Below are 24,972 nucleotides of genomic sequence, written 5' to 3'. Positions count from 1 at the left end.
AGCTATTTCTTTACTGAACTTTCTTTATAAGCCCATCTATTTATTGCTTGTCCTCATCTGTATGGTGAGGTTGTCATGGGAAATTCGTTTTAGATAAATAGTGGACAAGATCAATCTGACAAAATAAAGCATATAAAAATGCTATGTAAAACATTACAAATGCATAGCTGAGCTTCTAAGAAAGTAAAGAAAACCTTCAGGGGCCAAGATTGAAGATGACCGCACCAACGGACGTGGTCAGATTGGGCAGCCTGACTGGGAGTTTAACGCTCACCTAGGAACAGAAACTGTGGGCTCAGTCAAGGCAATACATTTATACCTTAGATCTAATACTAAGCCAGACTATTGAAGGGTAACACCCCAATAAAATAACAGAAGTCAGCTACCTGTACAAGGAGTCCGCTAACTGCTTTCTGACATGGTGCGGGTTTAGTGCGGTGCAGGAGATATCTTCTGTGAGAATTTGTCATCACAGATTGTGTTTTGAATTTATACAAACTGTGATCAGAGAATCTGGAAATGAATAAATTATCATAAAAATGGCCCTACACCAGTATTATCAACATTGCAGTATCTGTTAAAAGCAAACACAAAAACGCCTTTGAAAGGATTTTAAGGGATTTTGGTTGAGAATTTCCCAGAATTGTTAAAGGGCAATCCTCATAGTCAAGCACAACAAATCCTAAATATTATAAACAAAAATTAAAAAGTAAGAATCCAAACTCATTGTGGTGAAACTACAGAAACTTAAAGACAAAGAGGTCTTAGATGGGATCAAAAAGAAAAGATGAGATGAACAGAGATCCCATTTCACCAAGAGCCATGTGTACAAAACTGTTTCCCAGCACAACTCTTAGGTTATGGGTTTAAATGGAGTTTTCCTGTATTTCATACACAAGTCACTAGTTTACAAAGAAATATTTTAGAGGATATTAAAATGCTAAACACAATTTAATTTTTTCTTTGATGATGGAAGTATATGAAATCTTATGTTGTGTTGTTACATTTGAGGATACCAATGAGGTTACAAAGCTGCTCATTATTAACTGTCATTGGATTTCCTCTAATTGAAATAAAATTTCAGTTTTAAAATAAGGCTTTTAATTTTTAGTGCAGAAATAAAGTTGCATATTTTTTAAAGATTTTATATATTTATTTTTAGAGTAGGGAAGAGAGGAAGAAAGAGAGGGAAACATCAATGGATGGTTGCCTCTTGCATGCCCCCTTGTGGGGACTTGACCTCCAACCCAGGCATGTCTTCTACACCAGGAATCAAACCGGAGACCCTGTGGTTTGCAGGCCAGCATTCAATCCACTGAACCACACCAGCCAGGGCTAAAGTTGTATTTTTTTAATCCTATTATTTTTTCTTAAAATTTTGGCACTTCCAATTTTTTAAAACTTTCTAAAAAACATTCTTAAGGGAAAAAGTGAACCTAACAGAGAGAAAAGTATCTTGATGATGTCTTCTCCTTATTTTCTTTATTATAATAAAATATTGCTATGTCCATAAGTAGGTTAACTAAGTATTGTGTGGTATCAGACGTATCTAAAAACAGATTGGCCTTAGAAAAATATCACTTGCTGCTCACAATAATAATCCAATTTACTCATAGAAAATCTTTCTTACCAGTTGAAGACACCTAATAGTTTATCATGTGTTTCTAAAAATTATCAGTAAATTAAATAAATCTAAATCTTTTGGAACAAAATCATTTAAGCTTTTTATGTTATCTATATTTTCTATAGTAATATATAAACTATTGATTTGTTTTGTAACATTGCCATTCTCTTTGGGAGGGGATTATAGTGTAGTATTTTTTTGAAGAAGGTATAGTGAAATAATTGGCCATTTATATTTACAGTGTGCTTAAAATTAGAGGTTCTTTTTTTACTTTAACCACTTAACTTTTAATGTGGCTTCTGAATTTATTTTCCTTAAGATAAATCACTTTTATAAGGAAAACAATATTTTCTCATCAGTGTCTATAAGGATTATGCTAAAATAGTTAAAATTCTACTTTTTAAAAGTACAATAAAGTTAAATTGATTTTCTCTTATTTCCTTATATCTTCACAGATTGTGAGTGTTGGAAAGCATGTTAAAGGCTACCATTATATCATTGCAAACTTGGTAAGAACTCTGTATTTTCTAATTTTATAAGAATTTCTCAAGCATTCAAAATTATTTCAATTGTACCTTAAACTAATGTTCCAATCAATGATTATACTATACTACTTACTAAGCTTTTTTATAAGATAGGATAATCTTCTTATTCCAATTATCATTATATTTCTAATGTAGAATCCAATATATTTGATATAGATCAACTTAATATCTGCCAAAATGACCTTTAAAACTAATTACAATGTTTGTTTTACTATGGTATCACTTGGCAAGTTAAATAATGGCCTTTTCTCTGTGTAAATGATAAATGTGCCACTGTGTGAATAAAGACTGCCAGTACTCAAGAGAATTACAAGAATGTTGGTGCCGCATGTTCTCTAATGTAAAGAAAAGCAAGATAGAAATGGCTATTTAAGAAAGTTTTTATTGTAATTCAAATATTTAAAGTTATGTCAGTTATTCATATATTAGACATAGTTGGATACTAGATACATGCATCAGTATAAAATTCTTAAAGGCCTAAGGCAAGTGCTTTTAATTCTTGGCAAGACTTTCTAGGTATTTCCTGTTAACTCTGCCACATAGTGGGTAAGCTACCCAAGCAGGAGGCCATTCTCCTTGCTTTATATAAGGACCATCTGCCCCAAGGCCTTAATCTCAAAAGTGATATATGTTAGAGAAGTTCAGAATGTTTTCTTCTTTTTTTTTTCCCCACCACATATTTCGTTGTTATGCGCTTTGTCCTTGAAGAAGGAAAAGAACCAAATGCTGCAAAGGGATTGAGACATGCCCACTATAACCATGTGGCAAGTAGGCCATCTTAATTTGAGACAGGAATTTTTCGCTAGTGAATTGGGTTTCACTATGGAGTTGAGATACTGAAATGCAGCAATAGACTATAAAGTCTTATTGTATTGTATTTCTTGAATAAAGTATAATTATGCTACTTAGGGGATTATCATCGAAATACTGAGAAATTTTGGTTTATCTTCTCCATTACTTTTAGTAGGTCTATACTCTGAGTGTTTTAATATAATTTATAAAAATATAAATACATATAAATCTTAAAACTTGTATATTTTGGTATTAATCACTGTAAGACAAAGAAATCTTATGAGATATCTGCATTCACAATATTATACAAGAAAATTCTAGCAAACAGAGGGTTTTGACATCAATTCTTTCTAAACAATGGAATTCAGAAAAAGAAAGTCAACATGCTATACATTGTCATGCCATAAATGAATTTTTGACATTGCTAAGCCAATAAAAATGGAAAAAATTAATAGTTATAACATCTTAATGGATATCACAGCCTGTATTAAACAGCCTCAGTAGATGGCAGCATATTAGGTTATCTGTATAATGACTAAGTAACAATATATGATGTAAAAAAGATGTTGCTTGTATTGCTCTCACTAAAAACAACCAGGCTTTTACCATATGTAGCTGATATTATTATAATACATGACTAGGTCAGTACTTCATACATATCTGCATTATAATATAGCTTATTAATATGGATTCTACTGAAATTCATTTGTCCCTAAAAACTGAGACTTTAAAAACCAGAGTGATTTTTGTTACATTGGGCCAATCGATAGCTATTTCTTGAGAACTATGTGCATAGAATTCCTACATGTGAAGTCAATTCAGTATCAAAAGAAAGATTATGTTAACATTATACTTAATGTTGAAAGACTGAATGATCTTCCACTAAGATTAGGAATAAAACATGGATGTGCCTCTCATCATTTCTTTTGAACATTGTACTGAAGTTTCAAGCAAATGATATTAGGTGAGAAAAATAAATAAAAGCTGTCCAGAATGAGAAAAAAAGGTTGATGTATAGAAAATCCTAAAAAATCTAATAAAAAACTCTAAGAGCTAATAAATGGGTTTAGCAGAGTTACAAAATATAAGGTCAATACAGTAAAATCTATGTATTTCTATATACTAGCAACAAACATTCCGAAAATGAAGTTAAAAAAATAATTCCAACCCTGTCCAGTATGGTTCAGTTGGCTGGAGTGTCAACCCATAGACCAAATGGTTGCGGGTTCAATTTTCAGTCAGGGCACATACCTAAGTTGTGGGTTTGATCCCAAGTTCGGGTGCATATGGGAGGCAAATAATCAATGTTTCTCTCTCACGTCAGTGCTTCTCTCTTTCTGCCTGTATCTCTCTCTAAAATCAATAAATATACTTTTAAAAAAGAAAAGAATTCCATTTATAGCATAGCTTACAATTACAATATTCAATTAATGGAGCTACTACTTAGCCAAGTCATCAAGACTGATTTAGTTAGAGGGATCAAGATGGAGACATAGGAAGCTCCTGAACATCCTTCATCCCACAGATGCACACAGAGAGCAGTCCTTCAGAGATAAATCCAGACAGTACCTGACTCGTACACATCAGGCAACTAAAAACATAAACCCATGTCGAAATGGGTAAGAAAGTCTGAGACATATTCTCCATAAACACTATCCCTGGCACAGTGCCATGCAATTGTGAGAGAATCCCCAGCTTCCAACTTCTCCATGAAGAGCGAAGATTTGGGCTACAAATTTAGCACCCTTGCTACTTACAGTACAGACTCCCTCCAAAAAAAATACCTACCTGAAAAAGCCAATAAAACATGAATCCAGAAGACCCAGGCGACTATGGAAAATGAAGAAGCCATTCTTAATGGGTACATGAGCACTCAATGTGGCTATCAAGACAGGCCTCAGTGCAGAGGGAGAAGGCAAAAATGCCCATCTCCAGTCTTATCCTGGAAGAGGATTGACTGTTTACATTTAACCTGCTGCCGAGAATCCATCTTCAAGGGTCTAGCTTCATACATTTAGGTGCTGTCTGTAATCCTCCATGGAGCCCAAGGGAGCTGGTGAGCATTTATGCCATTTTCTTTCCTCCAGCTTCCTGTAAATAGAAAACCAGGTTGCCAAATTGCCTCTAGCATGAGCTTGTACACATACCCACCTTGTGCTTATGCTGCCCAAGGGACAACTGAAGCTGATAGCCAACAAAGCTTGCATTCACAAGTCCCACAGGACTGTAGCAAACAATAAAGCAGATCTTGACACATAATGCATGAGAGTACTTGCCAAGGCTATCTCCTCAAGGCTCAGGGTAGAGGTGACAGGCAAAATGCCCATTTTCCAAACTTTTCTTAAATAGGTTTTACCACATGCTTTATAAGCTGCTGCCTAAGGGCCAGGCTTATAATCACCTTATCCTCTCTTTTGGGACACTGGCAGAGCTTGGTACAGCCTCAAATACTGGGAGCCACTAAGAACAAAGAAGGCAGCTTGAGGAATCACATAGGTTTCAAAGGTGACCAGGAGCTTAGTCTAGACTAGTCTGCCCAAAAAGAGAGTTCAAAAAAACATTCATAAAGATGCTTCCTGAAGTCAGGAAAGCAACACACACACAAAAATGAGAATTTCAGTAAAGGCACAGAAAATATAAAAAATACCAACCATAAATTACAAAGCTGAAGAACACAATAACTAAACTGCAAAATTCAATATAGGACCAGCAGCAGACTAGATTAAGTGGAAGAAAAGATCAGCTAACTTAAATCCAGGACAGTGGAATTCAATCAGTTAAGCAAAAAAAGAAAACAATGAAAAAGAGTGAGAATTGCTTAAGGAACTTAATGCTATACCATCATATGCATTAATATACACATTATAGAGATCCTAGAAGGAGAACAGAGAAATAAAGGGGCAAAAAACTTGTTCAAAGAAATGATAGCAGAACATTTTACTAAGCTGAGGAAAGAAACATATATCCAGATCCAGGAAGATCAAAAATACCAAATAAGCTGAATCTAAAGAGGCACACTCTGAGATGCATTATAATTAAATAAAATAAAAACAAAGAGAACATTAAAATAAGTAAGAGTAAAGCAACTTGTTATGTACAAGGGAACCATCACAAAACTATCAGTGTATTTTTTCAGCAGAAATTTTACAAGCAAGAAGAAAATGAGCTGATATATTCAAAGTGCTAATAGAGAAAAAAATTGTCAACCAAGACTATTTACCTGACAAAGTTGTCATTCAGAACTGAAATAGAGATAGTTTTCCCAACTAACAAAAGCTAAAAGAGTTGATCTTTATGAGTGACCTTACAAGAAATGTTAATGTTTCAAGCTGAAATTAAAGGACACAAATTACTAACATAAAAACATGAACGTATAAAACCCAATGGTAAAGATAAATATATGGGCAAATTCAGAATACTCCAATATTTTAATGTTGGTGGGTAAATTACTTCTAATTCTAATAAGAAGGTTAAAAATAAAGTCATGTAAAAGAATTATAACTACAATAATTTCAAATGGATACACAACATTAAAAAAATGTAACTTATAAAACAAAAGCATAAAATGTAGGAGGGAATATTTAAAATTGTAGAGGTGTTGTATGTGTTCAAAGCTTAGTTGTTATAAGCTTAAACTGTTATAATTATAATATGTTTTATATAAGCCTCATTGTAACCACAAAGCAAAAATCTACAGTAGAACACAAAAGATGAAGTGAAAGAAATCAAAGCATATTACTACATAAAATCATCAAATCACAAAAAAAGGAGAACAAGACAGAAAGAAAGGTACAAAGGACCTGTCCTGACTCAGACCCCGGCCCGCAGTGTCCCCAGTGTTATGGATGAGATACAAGGTAAATTCACAGGGACTACAGAGTCCTGTGGAGGAAAAGGGACAGCACAGCTACTCTCTCAAAGGAGAGCTCCCTGATCCTTGCCTTGACAGGTTTTTACTGGGTTTCAGTTTGCACAGGAATACAGGTAAAGTTCATTAATCATTGTCAGGCAATAAGGACCAAACAATAGATAGCATACAAACTACTACGAGTACCTATTCTGAGTCAGGGTCTGTTAGCTAAAGGACTACAAACCTTTGGGAAACAAACTCATTTCCTGCTCAGACCCTTACCATTTAAGTGAGAGCATTCTTAGCAAAGCAGGTTTCACAGGATTTTACATATTCTGTCTTAGGCCTGATCACCCCGGGAACCTGCCCTTTACAGCACAGGGCTGTACTGCCCTCTGTCATTGCTTCAGACTGAAATCAGGCAGGGGAATTAAGGCAGCCAGGATATTAGGAGACTTCTCACAGACAGAATGAGGACTCAGGCTTTGTCAAAGCCAAGGGTCAAGGGTCCATCAACCCCTTTTGCTATACACCCCCAAGTCCTTCCTTGGGGCCTCCACATGATTGTGCCTGTCTTAGGTCATTCCCCCACTGGGGAATCTTACCCATCATTGGCTAACTGGTCAAGCATTGGGGACCAGTTATGAATGAAGTAAAAGGAGCAGAAGCAGTGCCCCTACCAGGGAGATAAGCTTTGTCTCCTTAGTGGCTTATGGTCCAAAGGTCGCTCACTCAGCCTAAGCCATGGGGGGGGGGGGGGGTGGTTTACAGCTTCTGAAACCAGTCAGGGCAGTTCCCAACATTGTCCCATAGATGAAAAGGTCATGGGTTCAATTCCTGGTCAGGAAACATACCTAGGTTGTGAGATCGATCCTGAGTTGGGGTGCATACAAGAAGGCAACCATTGGATCTCTTTCTCTTTCTCTTTCTCTTTCTCTTTCTCTTTCTCTTTCTCTTTCTTTCTCTTTCTTTTTCTCTCTCTTTCTCGCTCTCTCTTTCTCTCTCTCTCTCCCCCCATTCCTTCTCTCTCTATAAACAATAAGAAAGTGTTTTTAGATGAGTATAAAAATAACTTTTTAAATGGCATTAGTAAGTCAATTTCTACCAATAACTTAGATATGAATGGATTACATTCATCAATTAAAAGACATACAGTGGCTGAATAGATAAAATAAAAAAGAGCCAACTATATGCTGCATACAAAAGATTGTTTCAGACTTTAGGGCACACATAGACTAAAAGTGAGGGATAGGAAAAAAGATACTCTATGAAAATGGAAACTGAGGAGTGGAGAATTTATACTTATATCAGAAAAAAATTAGTCTTTAAGCCAAAACAAGAGACAAAGAAGTTCATTTATGATGATAAAGGAATCAGTTTATCAGTAGATACATTTATATTATATAATATAGCATAAATATATATCCAACATCAGAGCATCTAAATATATAAAGCGATTATTAACAGATCTGAAAACAGGAAAAGAAAGCAATACAATAGTAGGAAACCTCATACCTGATAAACAATAAATAGATAACACTGAGACAAGATATCAGTAAGGAAGCATTGAACTTAAAGCACTCATTAGACCACATAGACCTACAAACTTCTACAGAACATCCCATTCAACAACAGCATAGTGCATTCTTCTCAAGCACACAGGGTACTTTATCCAGGATAGAGCATATATTAAATTATAAAACAAGCCTTAATCAACTTCAGAAGTTTGGAATCATATCAAACATCTATCTGAACACAATGGTGTAAAACAATAAGTCAACTACAAAAAAAGACAATGGAAAAATTTACAAATATGTAGAGATGAACCAAATGCTCCTGACAACCAGTGAGTCAAAAAATATCAAGAGAAATCAAAAAATGCTCTGACACAAATTAAAATGGAAACATAACAAACCAGAATATATGGAATGCAACAAGAGAAGTTCCAAGGGGGAATTTTATACCAATAAATACCCACATTAAGAAAAAGGAGAGGCATCAAATAAATAACCTAACTTTATAGCTCAAGGAACTAAAACAAGAACAAACTAATTCCAAAGCTAGAAGGGAAGAAATAAAGATCAGAGTGAAAATAAATGAAATAGAAACTAAAAAGCCAATAAAAATCATCAATAAAGCTAACAGCTGTTTTTCTGAAAGATGAACACTATTGACACACTGTCTAAAACTAAGAAAAAAAGAGAGAAGACAAAATCAGAAAGAGAAGATACATTGCAACAGATACTATACAAATAGTAAGGATCTTTAGAAACTACTCTGTGCAATCATACACCAACCAATTAGATATCCTAGAATAAATGGATAAGTTCCTAGAAACATACAATCCACCAAGCAAGAATCATGATGAAAATAAAAATCTGAACAGACCAATAATAAGTAAGGAGTTTGAATCAATAACCAAATCTTCCCAACAAAATGCCTAAAGCCAGACGGCTTCATGGGTAAACTCTACCAAATATTTAGAAAATAATGAAGACCAATCATTTTCAAATTACTCCAATAATTAGAAAAGGAGGAATGCCTCCAAACTCATCTTACAAAGCCAGCATCAGCCTGATACCAAGTCAGAAAATGACAATACAAAAAAGCAAATTGCAGGCCAATCCCCTGATGCATAGAGATACGAAAATCCTTAACCAAACATCAGCAATCTGAAGTCAACAACCCATTAAAAGGATCATACGCTCTAAATAGCAGGACTGTGCCTCAGGTCTAGGTGCACGGACATGCCCCATCCCTGATTCTTGAAATTTTTCTAAGGTTACCACTGCCACTATCATTAACAATTGCATATTAAGAATGAGTAAAATTTACAAGAGATGAAATACTGCTGAACTCTTTCTTTTCTATGTCCTGTTTACGGTTTGTGTGCAGGTGCACATATGTTTTCTTTACACATACCCAGCATCTAGAGGTACTGGAGAAAGCACATGGTATCTCAATAGGTTAAATTCTACTCCAGATATTTCCAAGAAATGTAAAGTCAGGGAAACTTTATCTATCACTTGGCTCACTGTAGCCTGTTTCTCAGAGATTTAAAGAAAATTGCTTCCCTGCTTTGCCACTAGACTTACTCTTTTCCAATTTTCTGTTCACTTTGCTCCCTGCTATTTTTTAAAGATAGATAAGAATGAGATCATTTCCCTGCTTAAACTATTTCATTGGCTCCAAGCTAAAAATACAGTAAAAGAATCCAGGCCCTTCATGAAAGGAAAAGACCTGTGGTCTTTCCAACCCTACCTTCTAATGCTTGTCATCTCACCCATCCACAGAGCTTCTTTCCATTCTCTAAAAATGGCATGCTGCCACTGCCCCATTGCTCACCATCTTCTACTAGAGTAAGCATTTAAATCTAAGTTCCCTGCTGCTAAAATGCATTAGGACAAAGTATCTACACTATACACCTTAATGAACAAAGCCCTGTAACACTTAGCCCTGCTTAACCCCAGAGTTTCTTTCCCACTCCACCTCTCACATGTCCCTTCCAGAAACCAAACTAATCCCAAGGCATTAATACTGCTGCTTTGATCTTCACAGCTTTAATTTATGTGTTGTCTACACCAGGAGGCACTTACCTTACACAGTTCTAATTAACAGCCGCTTCTAGGAAGCTGTTCTTATATGCCTAATCTGCTAAACCTATTACTGGGTTCACATATCACCCTATACAACAATAGTATAGAATGCCTTCATTCTTTTTTTATTCATGAAATTACTGTTTTTTTTATTTTTTCAATTAATCTTTATTGCACTTTTCCATTACTGTTTGTCCTCCTTATACTCCCTCCAGCAACCACCACAATGTTGTCCCTGTCCTTGAGTACTTTTCCCTCTTTGCTCAATTCTCCCACCCCATAACCTCCACCCCACTAGCTGTCATTTACTCTCCATCTATGAGTCTGTCTCTGTTTTTTTCTTGTTAGATCAGTTTGTTTATTAGATTCCATGTAAGAGTGAAATCATATGGTATTTGTCTTTCTCTGACTGGTTTATTTCACTTGGCATAATGTTCTCCAGGTCTATACACACCATTGCAAAGGGTAAAAGTTTCTTGTTTTTATGGCTGAGTAGTATTCCATTGTATAAATGTTACATCACCTCTGTACCAGGCATTATATAACATTTTGTGGCTCAGCTGCAATAAGACATTAATACACTGCAGGCTCATTAAGTCAGGAACAATGTCTTTGTTGACCTTATAAAAAGGGCCCTCTCTAGCACCCTGCTTACATCACAGTATTATTTTGTTCCTGTAATTGTTCTAATTAATTCTCAAAATAGATGTTTATTTTACATATTGTAATTTATCCGAGATCACAGGGATCCTAAGTCTCAAAACCAAGGTTGAAACTCTGTCTTATCTGATGTCCAATAATAAATAAATTTAAATAAATAAATTCAAAATTAGCAAATAGTTACATTGTTACAAAGTGACCATACATTTAAACATCTCCTATGCCATTCTCAAGGGGGGATCTGGCCTTACACACATTCTCTGTATTTTTATTTAAATCTTTCTTCACCCCTCCTCCAGCAGTCAGATGTTTTAAACAGCCACCAATAAAGAACAAGGAGGAACTGTTGACAATTGTTCCACCAGCAAGGCAAATTGTTAAAATTCTGTTATTTAGATTTTTAGTTTTTAAAATATATTCAGTTTACATCTGGAAAACACCTGGATTTGTCATAAAGAGGAATAAGATTATAGAGTGCTTATAGTATATCACTAAAGATTAACTAAATCTCTTCCTTATCTAACTCTCACCAAACCACACACAGACACACACATGCACAAACCATTTATTCCTCATTTATAAGGTAGGAAAATTAAGACTGCAGAGAGTAAAGTCCTTGTCCACATTTAGGCATCTGGTTAGTATCAAATGGGAACTAGAACTCAGTTCCCAAAATTTGCAGTCTAACACATTTTTACTCAAATGCAGTAGCCCCACTTAAGAGACCACGAACTTGAAGACATTGCTTTATTTTTTTCTTTGTGTTTCTTGTATTTTTCAACTTTTCTTCACTGAATATGTCCTACTCCACCAGCTACCTACTTTGATCTTAAAAAATGCATACATTAATCAACTTCTTAACAACCTATATTTTAAGTGTGAATTTAAGAGTGAATGTTTCTCATTCCACTTGCCCTTCTTTCTGTTAATTGCACCAGAGCTGACTCAATGATTTAGATAACCAATGAACCTGAAAGGCAAAACAGCACAGATATTTTCTGAATTAGATACAATTTATGATATGATGGACCTATGTAGTTTATATCAGTAGTTGTCAGATTATCCGAAAGCCTATAATTCATGAATTTTCTTTTTCCCCTTTTCCCTCGGAGGATATATAAAAATGGAAATTTAAGGAAATCCAAATTGAAAGATGTCCTTTCTGTAGGAGGTCACTAACCATTGTGACATGCAAGCTTTGTTGAACATCCCATTTCCACAAGTAGGAAGCCTCTTCCCTGTCCTCCTGGCTGCCAGACTAAGTGGCACTGTTTATTTAGTTACTTAGCCTCCCCTAATGTAGAATTACAATTTTATTACAATGTTACGGAGAACTTTCAGCTCCACAATATTTTCTGGGTAAAAACAGAAATCTCAATGACCACCTCAGTGACTATTTATGAGAAAACTACTTCACAGTCTAGATCAGAAATTTTCAACCTTTTTTATCTCATGGCACACATAAACTAATGACTGAAATTCTGTGACAAGCCAAAATATATATTATACTTTTTGCCAATCTGACAAAAAATTGGTATAATTTTGATTCATTCACACCAGACAGCTGTTGTGTTGGCTGCTGTCATATTTTTATTTGACAATCTAAGGGAAAAGTAGTCTGTGGCTTCTAATAGTCAGTTATTATATGTTTTAAAAATTCTTGTGGTGTGTGGGTTGAAAAATCACTGGTCTAAAGCAGGGGTGTCAAACTCATTTTCACCAAGGGCCACATCAGCTTCACAGTTGTCTTCAAAGGGCTGAATATAATTTCAACTCCTTAACAGTTAAGGAGTAGTTACATTTACAGTCCTAAAATTATTTCAGCTCTTTGAAGGCAACTGCGAAGCTAATATGGCTTCCAGTGAAAATGAGTTTGACACTCCTGGTCTAGATCCTATAAATTTTCTATGTAAAATTATTTAAAGATATACAAAATGAAACAATATCATCTGTACTCAAACAGCCAAAGCTGAAATTAACTGAGTCAGCCACCTTTCATTTAGATCATAACTGGAAGGAGTTTATCATCAGATATGACAATATTTTTTCTTTTACCTTCATCATAGCCACAGGATGGAATCAGAGAAATGCGGATTATTGTTTATCAGACTAGAGGCTGCAGCTTTGCCTGTGCATTTTGCGGCTGTGGGGTAATGCTATGAAAGGAAGCTGGCCAGGCTTTCTATTTTAGCCTCCGCAGAAAGAAAATAAAAATGTCATCAATTAGCAACTAATGCAATAGTTGAATCACTGTGGCTTTTAGAAAACTGAAATCATTTGCTTGCCTGTGGGTTTGCCCTACATTCTTGTAGGAGCAAACAAATGTTCAACTGACATTTTACTAGCCGGAGATTGATGGACAGTGTTTTCCCTATTTCAAAAACATAGATTTGCTTTCTGTCATCTAACTTCTTCCCACTGAAATGAGAATTTTATTGATGAGCTCTCCAAGGAGCTGGCACATATTAGATGTGAAATAAATATTGTTGAATGAATTAATTAATAATAGTTAGTATTTAGTGAATTTGAACCAGATGTGGTAACTACGTGAGCATCACTATTGTCATTGTCTGTGTGGGAAGGGGCCCAAGGTAGGCTCAGAGCCTTGACCGTTTTCCTCAGCAATACCACCCTGCCTCTCCTAGGGATATAATGAAAATACCAAAGTTAAAAACACACATATTTGTATAAGAATACACAGGAGCGTGAGATTAAAAAGGTAAACTCAAGAGTCATCTTGGCTCTAATATATGTTTGCTGGGTAAACTTGAATCGTGTTGCTGTAGCCCACTGAGCCTCAGTTTCCTTACTTACAATGTAAGGCTTATAATAGGACCTACCTCATAACCTCATTATGAGAAATAAACTAGATCATTTGGGTAATGTGCTTAGCAGAGTGCCTGATACAGAAGCCCAGTATCAATATTAGCTATTAGTACACACTCCTGGGGCTTTCCATAGTGACATAGCTGAGTTGCTGGCAGACTGGTCTATTTCCTTTTAGGTAGCTAAACAGTAATGTGCATGTATTGGCTAGTAAGGCAAACTTCTTTGTTATTAAAACAAACAAACAAAAAAAACAGAAGTTTTCAAAAACATGTGTAGACACATTCAGAGAAGTGGCAACACCAAGTCGTCTTCTCTCCCTGATTCTTTCACTGATTCCTGTTATAACTGCAAGGTCTCTGCTGCTTATTTTACTTTCACTAAAAAAAAATCCAAAACATTTTCTCTTTGTTCCCACAAATCAAATTCACTTTTTCAAAAGAAACTTTACTAAATCTAAAAGAAAACAAAATAATACAAATACAGGTGTAAAAATCCATGTTCCTGTGTGTGTTGTTTACTTGTCTCTGAGCTACTATCTTTGGTTTTATTACTCACTCCCCTCACATGTTTTATTATTTTTTGTGCTCTTCTTGTCATGTTTATGTTTTACACTTTGTATTGCATATGTACTTTTGTAAGTCACCTTAAATACTTTAAGGGGTCAAAACAGGACCAGGTATAAAACAAACAAGATAAATGGTAATAGGTAGGTAGGTATATAAATAGAAAATAACTTTTCAGCATTATTAAAATTCAGTTAACTTTCTCTACCAAAAGAAATAATACCCTTCCTTTCTAGCACCTTCACTCCCCCTAGAGGACACCATCTTTTTTCTTACCACACAGGAGTCCGTGAATGGTCTATCTTGCTCTCCTCTCTTCCACTGCCATTTCCAAGAATCTCAAAGGCTGTGGTGACTGAATTATCAAAGCTTTTACCCTCCCTGGCTCAGATGATCAGTTCTATCTGCTTTTAAACTACTTTGTCACTAAACTGCACCGCTAGACTCATAGTACCATGATACCTTGGCAGTACCTCCACATAGACACATTTCTACCTCTGTCCCAGAGATCCATCATGTTCTCAACAGGCAACTTTTTGATGATGTCATATTCATTTCCTATATCTATCCCTATGTTCTAAAAAATGCATTCAGGGGAATTTAAGAAATACTTGTTAAATTAAGTCCAAGTGAACTGAAAAGCACTTACGTACTTGTCTCATGTTGTAGATTTTGAAAGACAGAATTTAATAGCTAAATTGACATAATTGTATCATCTGCCTGTTTCTAATCATCGCTTTACTAGAAATCTAGTTATATATACATTTGTTATTAATTTGTTATATTGAAGAGCTAAGATGTATAATAGTGAACTGAACTTAACAAACTGTCATATTGATTTTTATAGGGATTCAAGGATATTTCTCTTGAAAGGTTTATACATGGTGGAGCCAATGTTACAGGATTCCAGCTGGTGGATTTTAATACGCCTATGGTAACCAAGCTAATGGATCGCTGGAAGAAACTCGATCAGAGAGAGTATCCAGGATCTGAGACTCCTCCAAAGGTATTTGTTTGTTTTTATCTTGTGTATGTTTAGTATTTTTAGAGTTTAAAATAAAAAGCTCATGATGCAGTTTTTCTAGTAATATTTTGTCAGACACAGTGTGGCAGGCAGAAGCATTTTGTCACTATCACAATGTTGCACAAGCCACTAAGAATTTCTAAACATCTATACTTGAGAGTAGAATTAGTAGTTACTATCTCAAGCAGTTGACTATTATTATTACCATTATTATTACTTTATATATGAACTTCCATGGATGATATTGTATGCTTTTAAAAATGCCTTTGTTAACTAGAGATTTCAATTTCAACAACATTGGTAACTATACCAACCAGGAAAAGAAAACTGATTTAAGTGAGTATATAAATTAGGAAATTGGTAGAATGTAAAATATACAAGCTTTTCAAAAGTTTACCTTTCAAATGAACAGTAAAAGGCCAGGTTGTTTAATATTTTTCAACAGACGTTGTAGAAGTATGTTATGGGATTCAACAAAGGAAGCTGGTAAATTTCTGATCATAAGCACCTTTTTACTCACCTGAAAGGATACATGACTTCCTTGGAGATCGTGTAAATAATGGCATAATATTTCTTAAACTCCATCTCAGTGGTTTTGAGCTCCTACATAATGTCATCATCATTTTAACAATCTTTACTAACCTCTCACTGAGAGTGTATTCTAGTAAAAAAAAATTCAAAAGGAATTCAGAACTTGAGCCACGAAAACTACAGTCTAGTGTCAGAGAGTCTCAGTTTTTCCTGCCCTATTAACTATGTAATTTCTCCTCTGTAATATAAGAATGTGGCTAGTTATATTATCTTCACTACTCTATAGAGTGGAATTTCAAAGCAAAGCATTTACAAAGTGTCCACTGCATGTCAAGCACCGTAATACAACCCTTTGGCTTTATAGATTAATGAATGCAAGATATTAGATGGCTATCCCTGCGTCTAGGACAAGTGTGTGCAATTCCAGGCAGGGATCAGATCACGAGCTTCCTGAGTTGCAGACAAATGCACAGTCCACTCTATTGAACCACGTCTCATGCTCAGATAATATGTATGAAAAACATCAAAAAGCCAAACATTTTTTCAAGATGAAAATCATCTTTACAATTAAAAGGAACTTGAGGAGTGTTTTGGTTTCTCTATTGCCTTCCAGAGATAAATAATGCCAAAAGCTCAATTATATTGTGGTAATACACAAAGAGAAGATTGTAAAGCCTCCTTTTGAATACCAATCTAGTTGGTTTGCTCTACAGCATATTCCCTTCATGCTGTCATCAGTCTGTGAAGAGACTCTCTTCCTCACTAGATACTCTCATTTCTTCCTTCATCACACTTTGTCTTGTCAGACTGTGATTTACATCCTCATTTCTTCTGTAAGCCATCTGTTCAAGTTTTTGTTACCTTTTGACCTCTAGTAACTAGAATGGGCTTCAAATTTCTTGGTAGAGTTCTGTACCTCTTTGTGACTATTTTTGATTTCAGTGATAATATTGAGTGTCCACTGTAGTCCCCTCGCCTGGACATTTTGATATCATTAGTCTTCCCATGCCTTTAGCCCATCTCAGTGTCTCCTACTTGTTAACCTGTAACTAGACTTATCTATGCCTCAGCTTTGGGAACTTTTTATATACTGCTATAAATGCATATGATATTCTCATCTTTCACAGCTCTTAGCATGATGCTAGGCACTCAGTAGCCATTTAATTAATACAAGGGTGGGCATAAGTAGGTTTACAGTTGTTCACCTGAAAACTACAATAATCAATAAATAAGAATACAACAAAAATTGTGTTTTATGCACTCACAACTATAAACCTACTTTTCACCAACTCCTGTGTACACCGGCAGTTCTCACCCCTCATGGTAGTTACGTTCTGTGACATTGTGAGGAGCACTGGATGAGTGAGCACTGACCCTTGTTCCGAAGGGAAAAACAACATCAGGATCCTGCAAGCCTTCCGATCACATTTTTATCAATTGATCCACACAGAACACTCCACTGCCTTCTTGGACTGAGGAACACTAAGACAGAACTTCACCAGCACACTTCCGAGCCATTTTAAACAGTGAAATCACCAGCAAAAAATACAGAACTGTGACAAACCTGGCATTAAACAGATCACACTTTTTTACCATATGAGAACTGAAACAGGCAGGCAGGTGTCACCTTGTCTGCCTGCAGCTGGGGATGTGTGCATCGGGGAACTCAGGTTCTCACCACATGACACACACCTGCAAGTAACCTGTCATGATGGTTGATTTGGGGATCACAAATTTTAGCCAGTAGGCAAACTTGCAAACAAAGAAATCCATGAATAATTAGAAGTATATGTACTTAATTAAATTATACTTGATTTTTAGTGTCTTACCTAAGATTCAAAGCACAATTTCTGATCTTTTGTCATGCCCTGCTTTAAAAAAAGTCTTTTGGAGTAAATATTTTACACAATATATACCTAACAAGTCTTTCCAGTTATATGTCTCTCTGCTCCATTTCTAGTCAGAAAAAAATTAAATTAAATTTTTCTATTCCATATCAGTCCTTACAGTCTTGATTCATCTCAGCTGTTACCCACCTTTATTTCCACCTGCTCAAACCTTTATCTCAAATTCAGTTTCTCTGAGGCCTTTTTTTTAGTCCCCCAGTAAATATGATCCCGTCTTCTTTGTAAACACCCTCATATTTGACTGTGTACTTCTCACAAAGGACTCACCATGATTATTTGTCTATTGGGTTGCCCAAAACATTCATTTTCTTTTTCTGTAAGATAGTTCTAGTAACACTTAGCTGTCCTTAACTTCATTAAAGACAATTTTGTTAGACTGTATTGTGACAGCTGTCATATCAGCATGCATTTTAAAAAGCTTATCAAAATTGGTGAATTTTGTGTGCCATTTTAATATTGAAGATGGTAGAAAGTATGCAACAAATGCAACTGAAATGCAAAAAAAGATTTGTGCAGTGTATAGAGAAGGTGCTTGTGACTGATTGAACATGTCAAAAGTGGTTTGCAAAGTTTTGTGCCAGAGATTTCTCACTGGACAATGTCTCATGGTTGGGTAGACCAGTTGAAGTTCATAGTGATCAAACTGAGACATTGAGAACAATCAACGTTATACCAAATGGGAAATAGCTGTCATTCTTAAAATATCCAAATCAAGCATTAAAAATCATTTGCACCAGCTTGGTTACGTTAATCGATTTGATGTTTGAATTCCATATTAGTTAAATGAGAAACACCTTCTTGCCCGTGTTTCCACATGTGATTTTCTACTTAAACATAATGAAAACATTCCATTTTTAAAACAATTGTGACAAGCAATGAAAAGTGGATACTTTACAATAATGTGGAATGGAAGAGATTATGGGGCAAGTGAAATGAACCATCACCACCCACATCACAGGCTAGTCTTCATTCAGAGAAGGAGTTGTTGTGTGTATGGTGAGATTGGAAGGGAGTCCTCTACTATGAACTCTTTCTGAAAAAACTAACGATTAATTCCAACAAGTACTGCTCCCTTAGACCCGCTCAAAGCAGCACACAATGAAAAGCATTCAGAATTTATTAACAGAAAATATATAGTCTTCCATCAGGATAACATAAGACCACATGTTTCTTTGATGACCAGGCAAAAACTGTTACAGCTTGGCTGGGAAGTCTGATTCATCCACTATATTTCCCAGGCATTGCCCCTGCAGATTTCCCTTTATTTAAATCTTTATAAAATTCTCTTAATAGAAAAAATATATAATTCCTGGAAGACTACAAAAGGTACCTGGAAGAGTTCTTTGCTCAAAAAGATAAAAAGTTTTGGGAAGAAGGAATTATGAATTTGCCTGAAAGATAGCAGAAGGTAGTGGAACAAAATGGTGAATATGTTGTTCAATAAAGTTATTGGTAAAAATGAAAAATTCATCTTTTATTTTTATCTTAAATCCAAATGAATATTTTGGCCAACCCAATATGTATTCTCTCACTTCTACAAGTGCCTTTGGGCAGTAACCATCTATTATGCATCTTTATAGTCCAGTGTCTAGCACATTTTTCAGCTCCCAAAATGACCACAGGGTTTCTTTTTCTTCTGTGGGGGGCTGGGGGGTGAAGGTTGCTCTGTTTTGTGTTCCATAGCTTAAAAGTGTACTCCAGATTCCTATAAAACTATGAGTAGCACAATGAGAATTCATCCAGTTCTTTCTCCTCCAAACCCATACTCTTGCTACTGCCCTATTATTCTGCCCTACTGGCTTGTTGTCTACAAACCTTGGTAAACAGAATCCATGTCACCATTCGAACCACTGGTTAAAACAATAAATAACTCTAGGCCAAGACCCAGTCTTATCCTGCCTAAAATGAAGTGTTTATTTAATAAGAATTTTCTAGGTGTCACCTAGAAGGGTGTGTGCCCAAAATGATTTCTTGAACTTTAGCACAATAAGACCTGTGGAAAAGAATGAAATCCTTTGGAAAGGTAAAGTCAATTTAAACTACTGCTTCTTTCCATCTGTCAACTCAGTGACCTGTCAAAAGCCTTTGCTCCTCCAGCTGAAAGTCTGCTGTGTTCTGCTCTCTCTGTATGATATCTCTTTTCTCTCACGTTTTTTTTTTAATTTTTTTGTACTTTACCTGTTTCATAAGAAGGGATGGACTTTTTAAAGCATAGCTAGTGTATTTGCTCTTTGGTGTCATCTCTTCCCAGCTTTTTTCTCCCTATTAAAAAAAGTGACAATATTTTTTAATCTTCTCTTGATCCTAAAATACTAGCATTGTATTTTTCTCTTGCCCTTTATGTCTTTAGTAAGTTCTACTTTATTTTTTTGTTTTTATTTTCTTGCTTTACCAACAGATGATTTGAAGGCTCTCTCTATTCAAAGATATGTTGGTCTAAACAGGGAAGGAGGTATATATTTATCTTTGGTTTATCACCTTGCTATAACACCTTCATTTCTTTCAGCCACCCCATCCCAGCTATGAGGGCCTATGCCAGTCCTTTAGCCTATGTTGTCATGTCCTTGAAGAATGTGTAGCAAGGCTCTGAATTTACATGTCTCACACATATCTTTCTGATGAAGCTTTTTAAATTATATTCTCTACCATTGAAAGTTTCTTTGTTAGAATTTGTATCGTCTAGCTTACCTGTGTTTTAGTTCGCTTTCATGGAATGCTGGCTCCTGTGCCTAGTAGTCATTTTGCCTAAGTTTACTTTCTACGATTCAATTTTTAAATTACTTTTCTTTATTAGCAACAAATCATGGATATCATCTTCTATATTACACAGTACAAAACTACTCCTAGTTCAAGTTTAGAGTGTGTTAATCACGTGGAATTTACCACATGGAATTTCTGAAAGAGATCATGAAGCTTTTTGTCATGATTGGCAGCTGTTCTTCCATGCTTCAAGAAATCAGTGCCATATTTTCCATGTGATGAGGAATTCTATAATCAAACTCTACAAGGATTCCCTGTTTTGTTTTGTTTTTCCTCAGGTTTTCCTCTCTTCCTCTCTTAACCTTAATAACCTTTTCTTTTCTTTCTTTTTTTAATTTTATTTATAGAGAGAGGGGAGGGAGAGAGAAAGAGAGGGAGAGAAACATCAATGTGTGGTTGCCTCTCATGCACCCCCCCCCACCGGAGACCTGGTCCAAAACCCAGGCATGCAGCCTTTTGGTTCTGTACGCACTCAACCCACTGAGCTACACCCAGAACTTAATTACCTTTTCATAAGAGCTCTGTCTTTTCTCAAAGAGAAGTATTGGGTGATTATCAAAAAGCAGACATTCTATACCTCACTTCTCCACTTTGATCCTAAGTTATGCTAATTTAGAGAAATGGCTTTACCTTCCTGAGCACACTCAGCGGGCATAAACATAACAATGCTCGTTCCTATTTAGCACAGTGGCCAGTGCAAATACTTTTGTTAAACAAGTAGATGCTTTTTCTGACATCCAATATCTGAATAGCAATAAACATTCCCACTCATTCTTCTGAGGAACTGAATAAAGATATACACTTCACATCAATAAAGATAGATTAAGTCTGAAGGATCCCTGCTAGGCATCCTGGAAGAAGAAAAGAGTGAGATGCCCCAGCCCTCCTGGGGCTCAACCACAGGAACCAGCTACAAGGCACTTAGCTTCAGATCCTTCAGTGTTCCCACTTGGGCATAACAAAAAGCTCTTGCCTAAAGGTCTTGCATCCTCTAACTGTTGGAGGACTGTACCTTAGAATTTCTGTTTTTCAGTATCTGTTTTCTCCTTTTTCAATCAGAGTCATAAGATTTGGTATATGGTCTTTGTAATCAAGTAATAATAGAAATTTCTGAAGCTAGAGACAACTAATTATCAGCAATTTAACTGTGCATCAGACAGGCTGGTAATGATAAACCCACAGAGCCTCCAGACTATCCATGGTGCTTGATAAGATTTTAGAATTTACAATTATAATTGCTTTTATTTTGTTAGTACACATCTGCTTTGACTTATGATGGAGTCCTTGTGATGGCTGAAACTTTTCGAAGTCTAAGAAGGCAGAAAATTGATATTTCAAGGAGAGGAAATGCTGGTGATTGTCTGGCAAATCCTGCTGCTCCATGGGGCCAGGGAATTGACATGGAGAGGACACTCAAACAGGTAACTCACAATGTGTTTTCAATTCAATTTATTTCATACTTCTGTTTAAGTGAATTATTCCAGAAAACAGAATAATTTACCTGAAAATAAATATATATGATCTCTGTCCAGGAAGTATTCAGCCATGTAATATGAAAAACAGAGCTATTTGGTGAAGAAGATACAAGATACAAGAAACATGGTACATAGAACAATGATTCCTCAGTCCCCTTCAAAGTAGGCACCTTGGTACCTCATGTAGTTCTCCCAATTGCCATCAACTGCCCTGTCATATTTTTCTGAATCAACAGTCTGAAATCTCTTCCCTTTCAAAGGTGATTTTAGTTTTGGGAAAAGCCAGAAGTCACAGGGCACCAAATCTTGGCTGTAGGGGAGCTGAGTCACCTGGGAGATTTGATATCTCACCAAAAAATTCTGCATGAGGCTTGATGCATGAGTGGGTGCATTGTTGTGACAAAGATGCTAATCACCAGTTGCCCATAGTTGTGGCCTTCTGAATAATCTGAATAATTTCCATGGAGGAATGTTCAACCTTAATGCAAAATTTGATGTGATTCATTGTTCTACTCCTTCAGTCATTTTGAGTGTGATGGCCATACAGTACATATGCTCACTCAACAGCCTCTACCACTCCAACTGACTAGTACAATGAAGTCATCATTGTTCATGCAAGTACATTCCAGTCCACTTTCCTTGGCTGCCAGGTTATATTGATATTGTACCAACCATGCTCATTATATTAACAATGACTGGACTTTTCCCAGACAGACCCCATATATACAACAATTGACATTTTAATATATTAAACCATTATCATTTTTGAGATATTTTTAAAATATAATACTGGGTAGAGTACTGGTGTTATATCCTGTATAGATGTTTAGTCAGGATAAGATAGGTTATGTTGTACTAACAGACAAGTTCTGGTGGTTTACAACCATAAAACAGTGCTTCTCTCTCTCTCTCTCTCTCTCTCTCTCTCTCTCTCTCTCTCTCACACACACACACACACACACACACACACACACACAATAGATTAACAGAGACACTGCTTCTTGTAACCACTCAGGGAGCCAGGCTGACAGAGCAGCTACCACCTTGAATGTTACAAGGAGAAATAAAGTTGTGGGGAAGTTTCAAATTGGCAGTTAAACTCGGGCCCAGTAGTAACACTCATCACATTTGTTTACAAATCATTTGTCAGAGATAGTCACGTAGGCCTCACTAATCACAAGGAGTTCAGGAAGTACAAGTTTGGCTGAGGCCCAGAATGGGGAAGAACCAGGAATATTTGGCAAATACTACTAAAGATTATTTCAGTAGATCTTCTAATTGTCTTGTAACTTTGGATTAAATAATTTATTTATTATTGTCTTTTATGGTTATACTAACACTATTTTCCAAATGTTTAATATGTTTATATTTTAACATTACATTTTAAATGTTCTGAAATACCATGGGTTCATAACATGTTATGTAAAAATGAATAAAAAGAAAATGTGGAGTAAAATACATGTGAATATTTTCAAGATATATTTATATTTTGAACTTCTTAAATCTTCATTTTAATGTGAACAAGAAGAAATATGATTTGGTGGGGTTATCAGCTCTATTTATTATGTGGATCTGTGGATAAAACTGAAAAGTAACTATAAACAAACCATATTTCTGTTCCTATACACAATACTTCAATACTGAGAAATTACAATGGAAACTTTATAACATAAAAAACAAATGAAACATATTCATCTTCCAGGTATATAGTAGAATTGCTTATATATTCCTTTGATATTTCTTTTTCAGATTCTATCCCCGTAGCTCAAATAGCCCATGGTATTTCAGTGAGTTGCTTACAATGTAAGGTTCCACACCCATACATAGTCATAAGCCTAGCAGATGAAGTTGAGATTTCCACAAATGACATGGCAAATGAATACATGTTTGTTTGTCTGTTTGTCTGTTTGTTTGTTTGTTTTCATTTACAGGTTCGAATTCAAGGGCTGACAGGGAACGTTCAGTTTGACCACTATGGACGTAGGGTCAATTACACAATGGACGTGTTTGAGCTGAAGAGCACAGGGCCTAGGAAGGTGAGCCACCCTTGAACTGTTTTCTTACTTTGCATTTGATATTTTTCAAGCCCTATAGATGAAAGGTAACTGGTTATTCTACATTTTCAATGTGTGTACTTACAAATAGTACTTTCTTGATAATTTGCACTGAGATAAATTTTTGTGTCATGTGTCATATAACATATTTAATCATGTGCCAAAGCTGAAACAATCTACGTGGTCTGGCACAAATAACACCCCTTGTTTATTACAAAATCATAAGCATGTAATTCTGTAATATAACATATCACACTCAAGCACACCATGTGACATTTTAGGTGAAATGTTCAAATTAAAACTATAAATTACTACACTGATATCATTACCCTACCAATCGCATTCAAGCAGGCATTACTTCTGCCAGACCCTGTATATAATTTATACACTCTTTACATCTTTATCCAAAATGGAAGCAATATAATTGTTAAAGCCTTAGCAAAAAGAACCCCACAAAATACACACACACACACACACACACACACACTTTCTAATGGGTGGGCATATTTGGAACAGGCTGAATATTCTTGAAGTAAACAAGTAAACACATTCAAATGAACAAAGGAGAAAGCAGATAGAGGGAAAGATTATTAAGATTAGTGTTAGGCTAAGGAGGGAAAGAAATACCTAAGACACTTCGATTGAGGGGCCAGGGAGATTGGTCAGGAAGCTGTTTGTGACAGATCCTTGGATTTTAGAAGGTAACTCTGCTTGTCTTATAATGTGACTAGACATATCAGCAGTCTTCCCAACATCCAAAAA

The 24,972-nt window shown here is 35.7% G+C and overlaps 1 protein-coding gene across 7 annotated transcripts in view; it reads left to right on the top strand.

Annotated features, from left to right (window-relative positions):
* The window catches only part of GRIA4 (glutamate ionotropic receptor AMPA type subunit 4), a 381,468-nt gene that overhangs the window by 288,472 nt on the left and 68,024 nt on the right, over window positions 1-24,972 (top strand). For all 7 annotated transcript variants that reach the window (XM_028516861.2, XM_028516860.2, XM_028516859.2 and 4 more), the window contains exons 6-9: window positions 2,080-2,133; window positions 15,307-15,465; window positions 21,935-22,102; window positions 24,088-24,192. In XM_028516861.2, the coding sequence (XP_028372662.1) occupies window positions 2,080-2,133; window positions 15,307-15,465; window positions 21,935-22,102; window positions 24,088-24,192 (486 nt within the window). The remainder of the gene's footprint in view (window positions 1-2,079; window positions 2,134-15,306; window positions 15,466-21,934; window positions 22,103-24,087; window positions 24,193-24,972) is intronic.

Source organism: Phyllostomus discolor, chromosome 6 (genome assembly GCF_004126475.2).
Source record: "Phyllostomus discolor isolate MPI-MPIP mPhyDis1 chromosome 6, mPhyDis1.pri.v3, whole genome shotgun sequence".
Classification (NCBI taxonomy): Eukaryota; Metazoa; Chordata; class Mammalia; order Chiroptera; family Phyllostomidae; genus Phyllostomus; species Phyllostomus discolor.
This window is presented reverse-complemented; position numbering and strand designations above follow the sequence as displayed.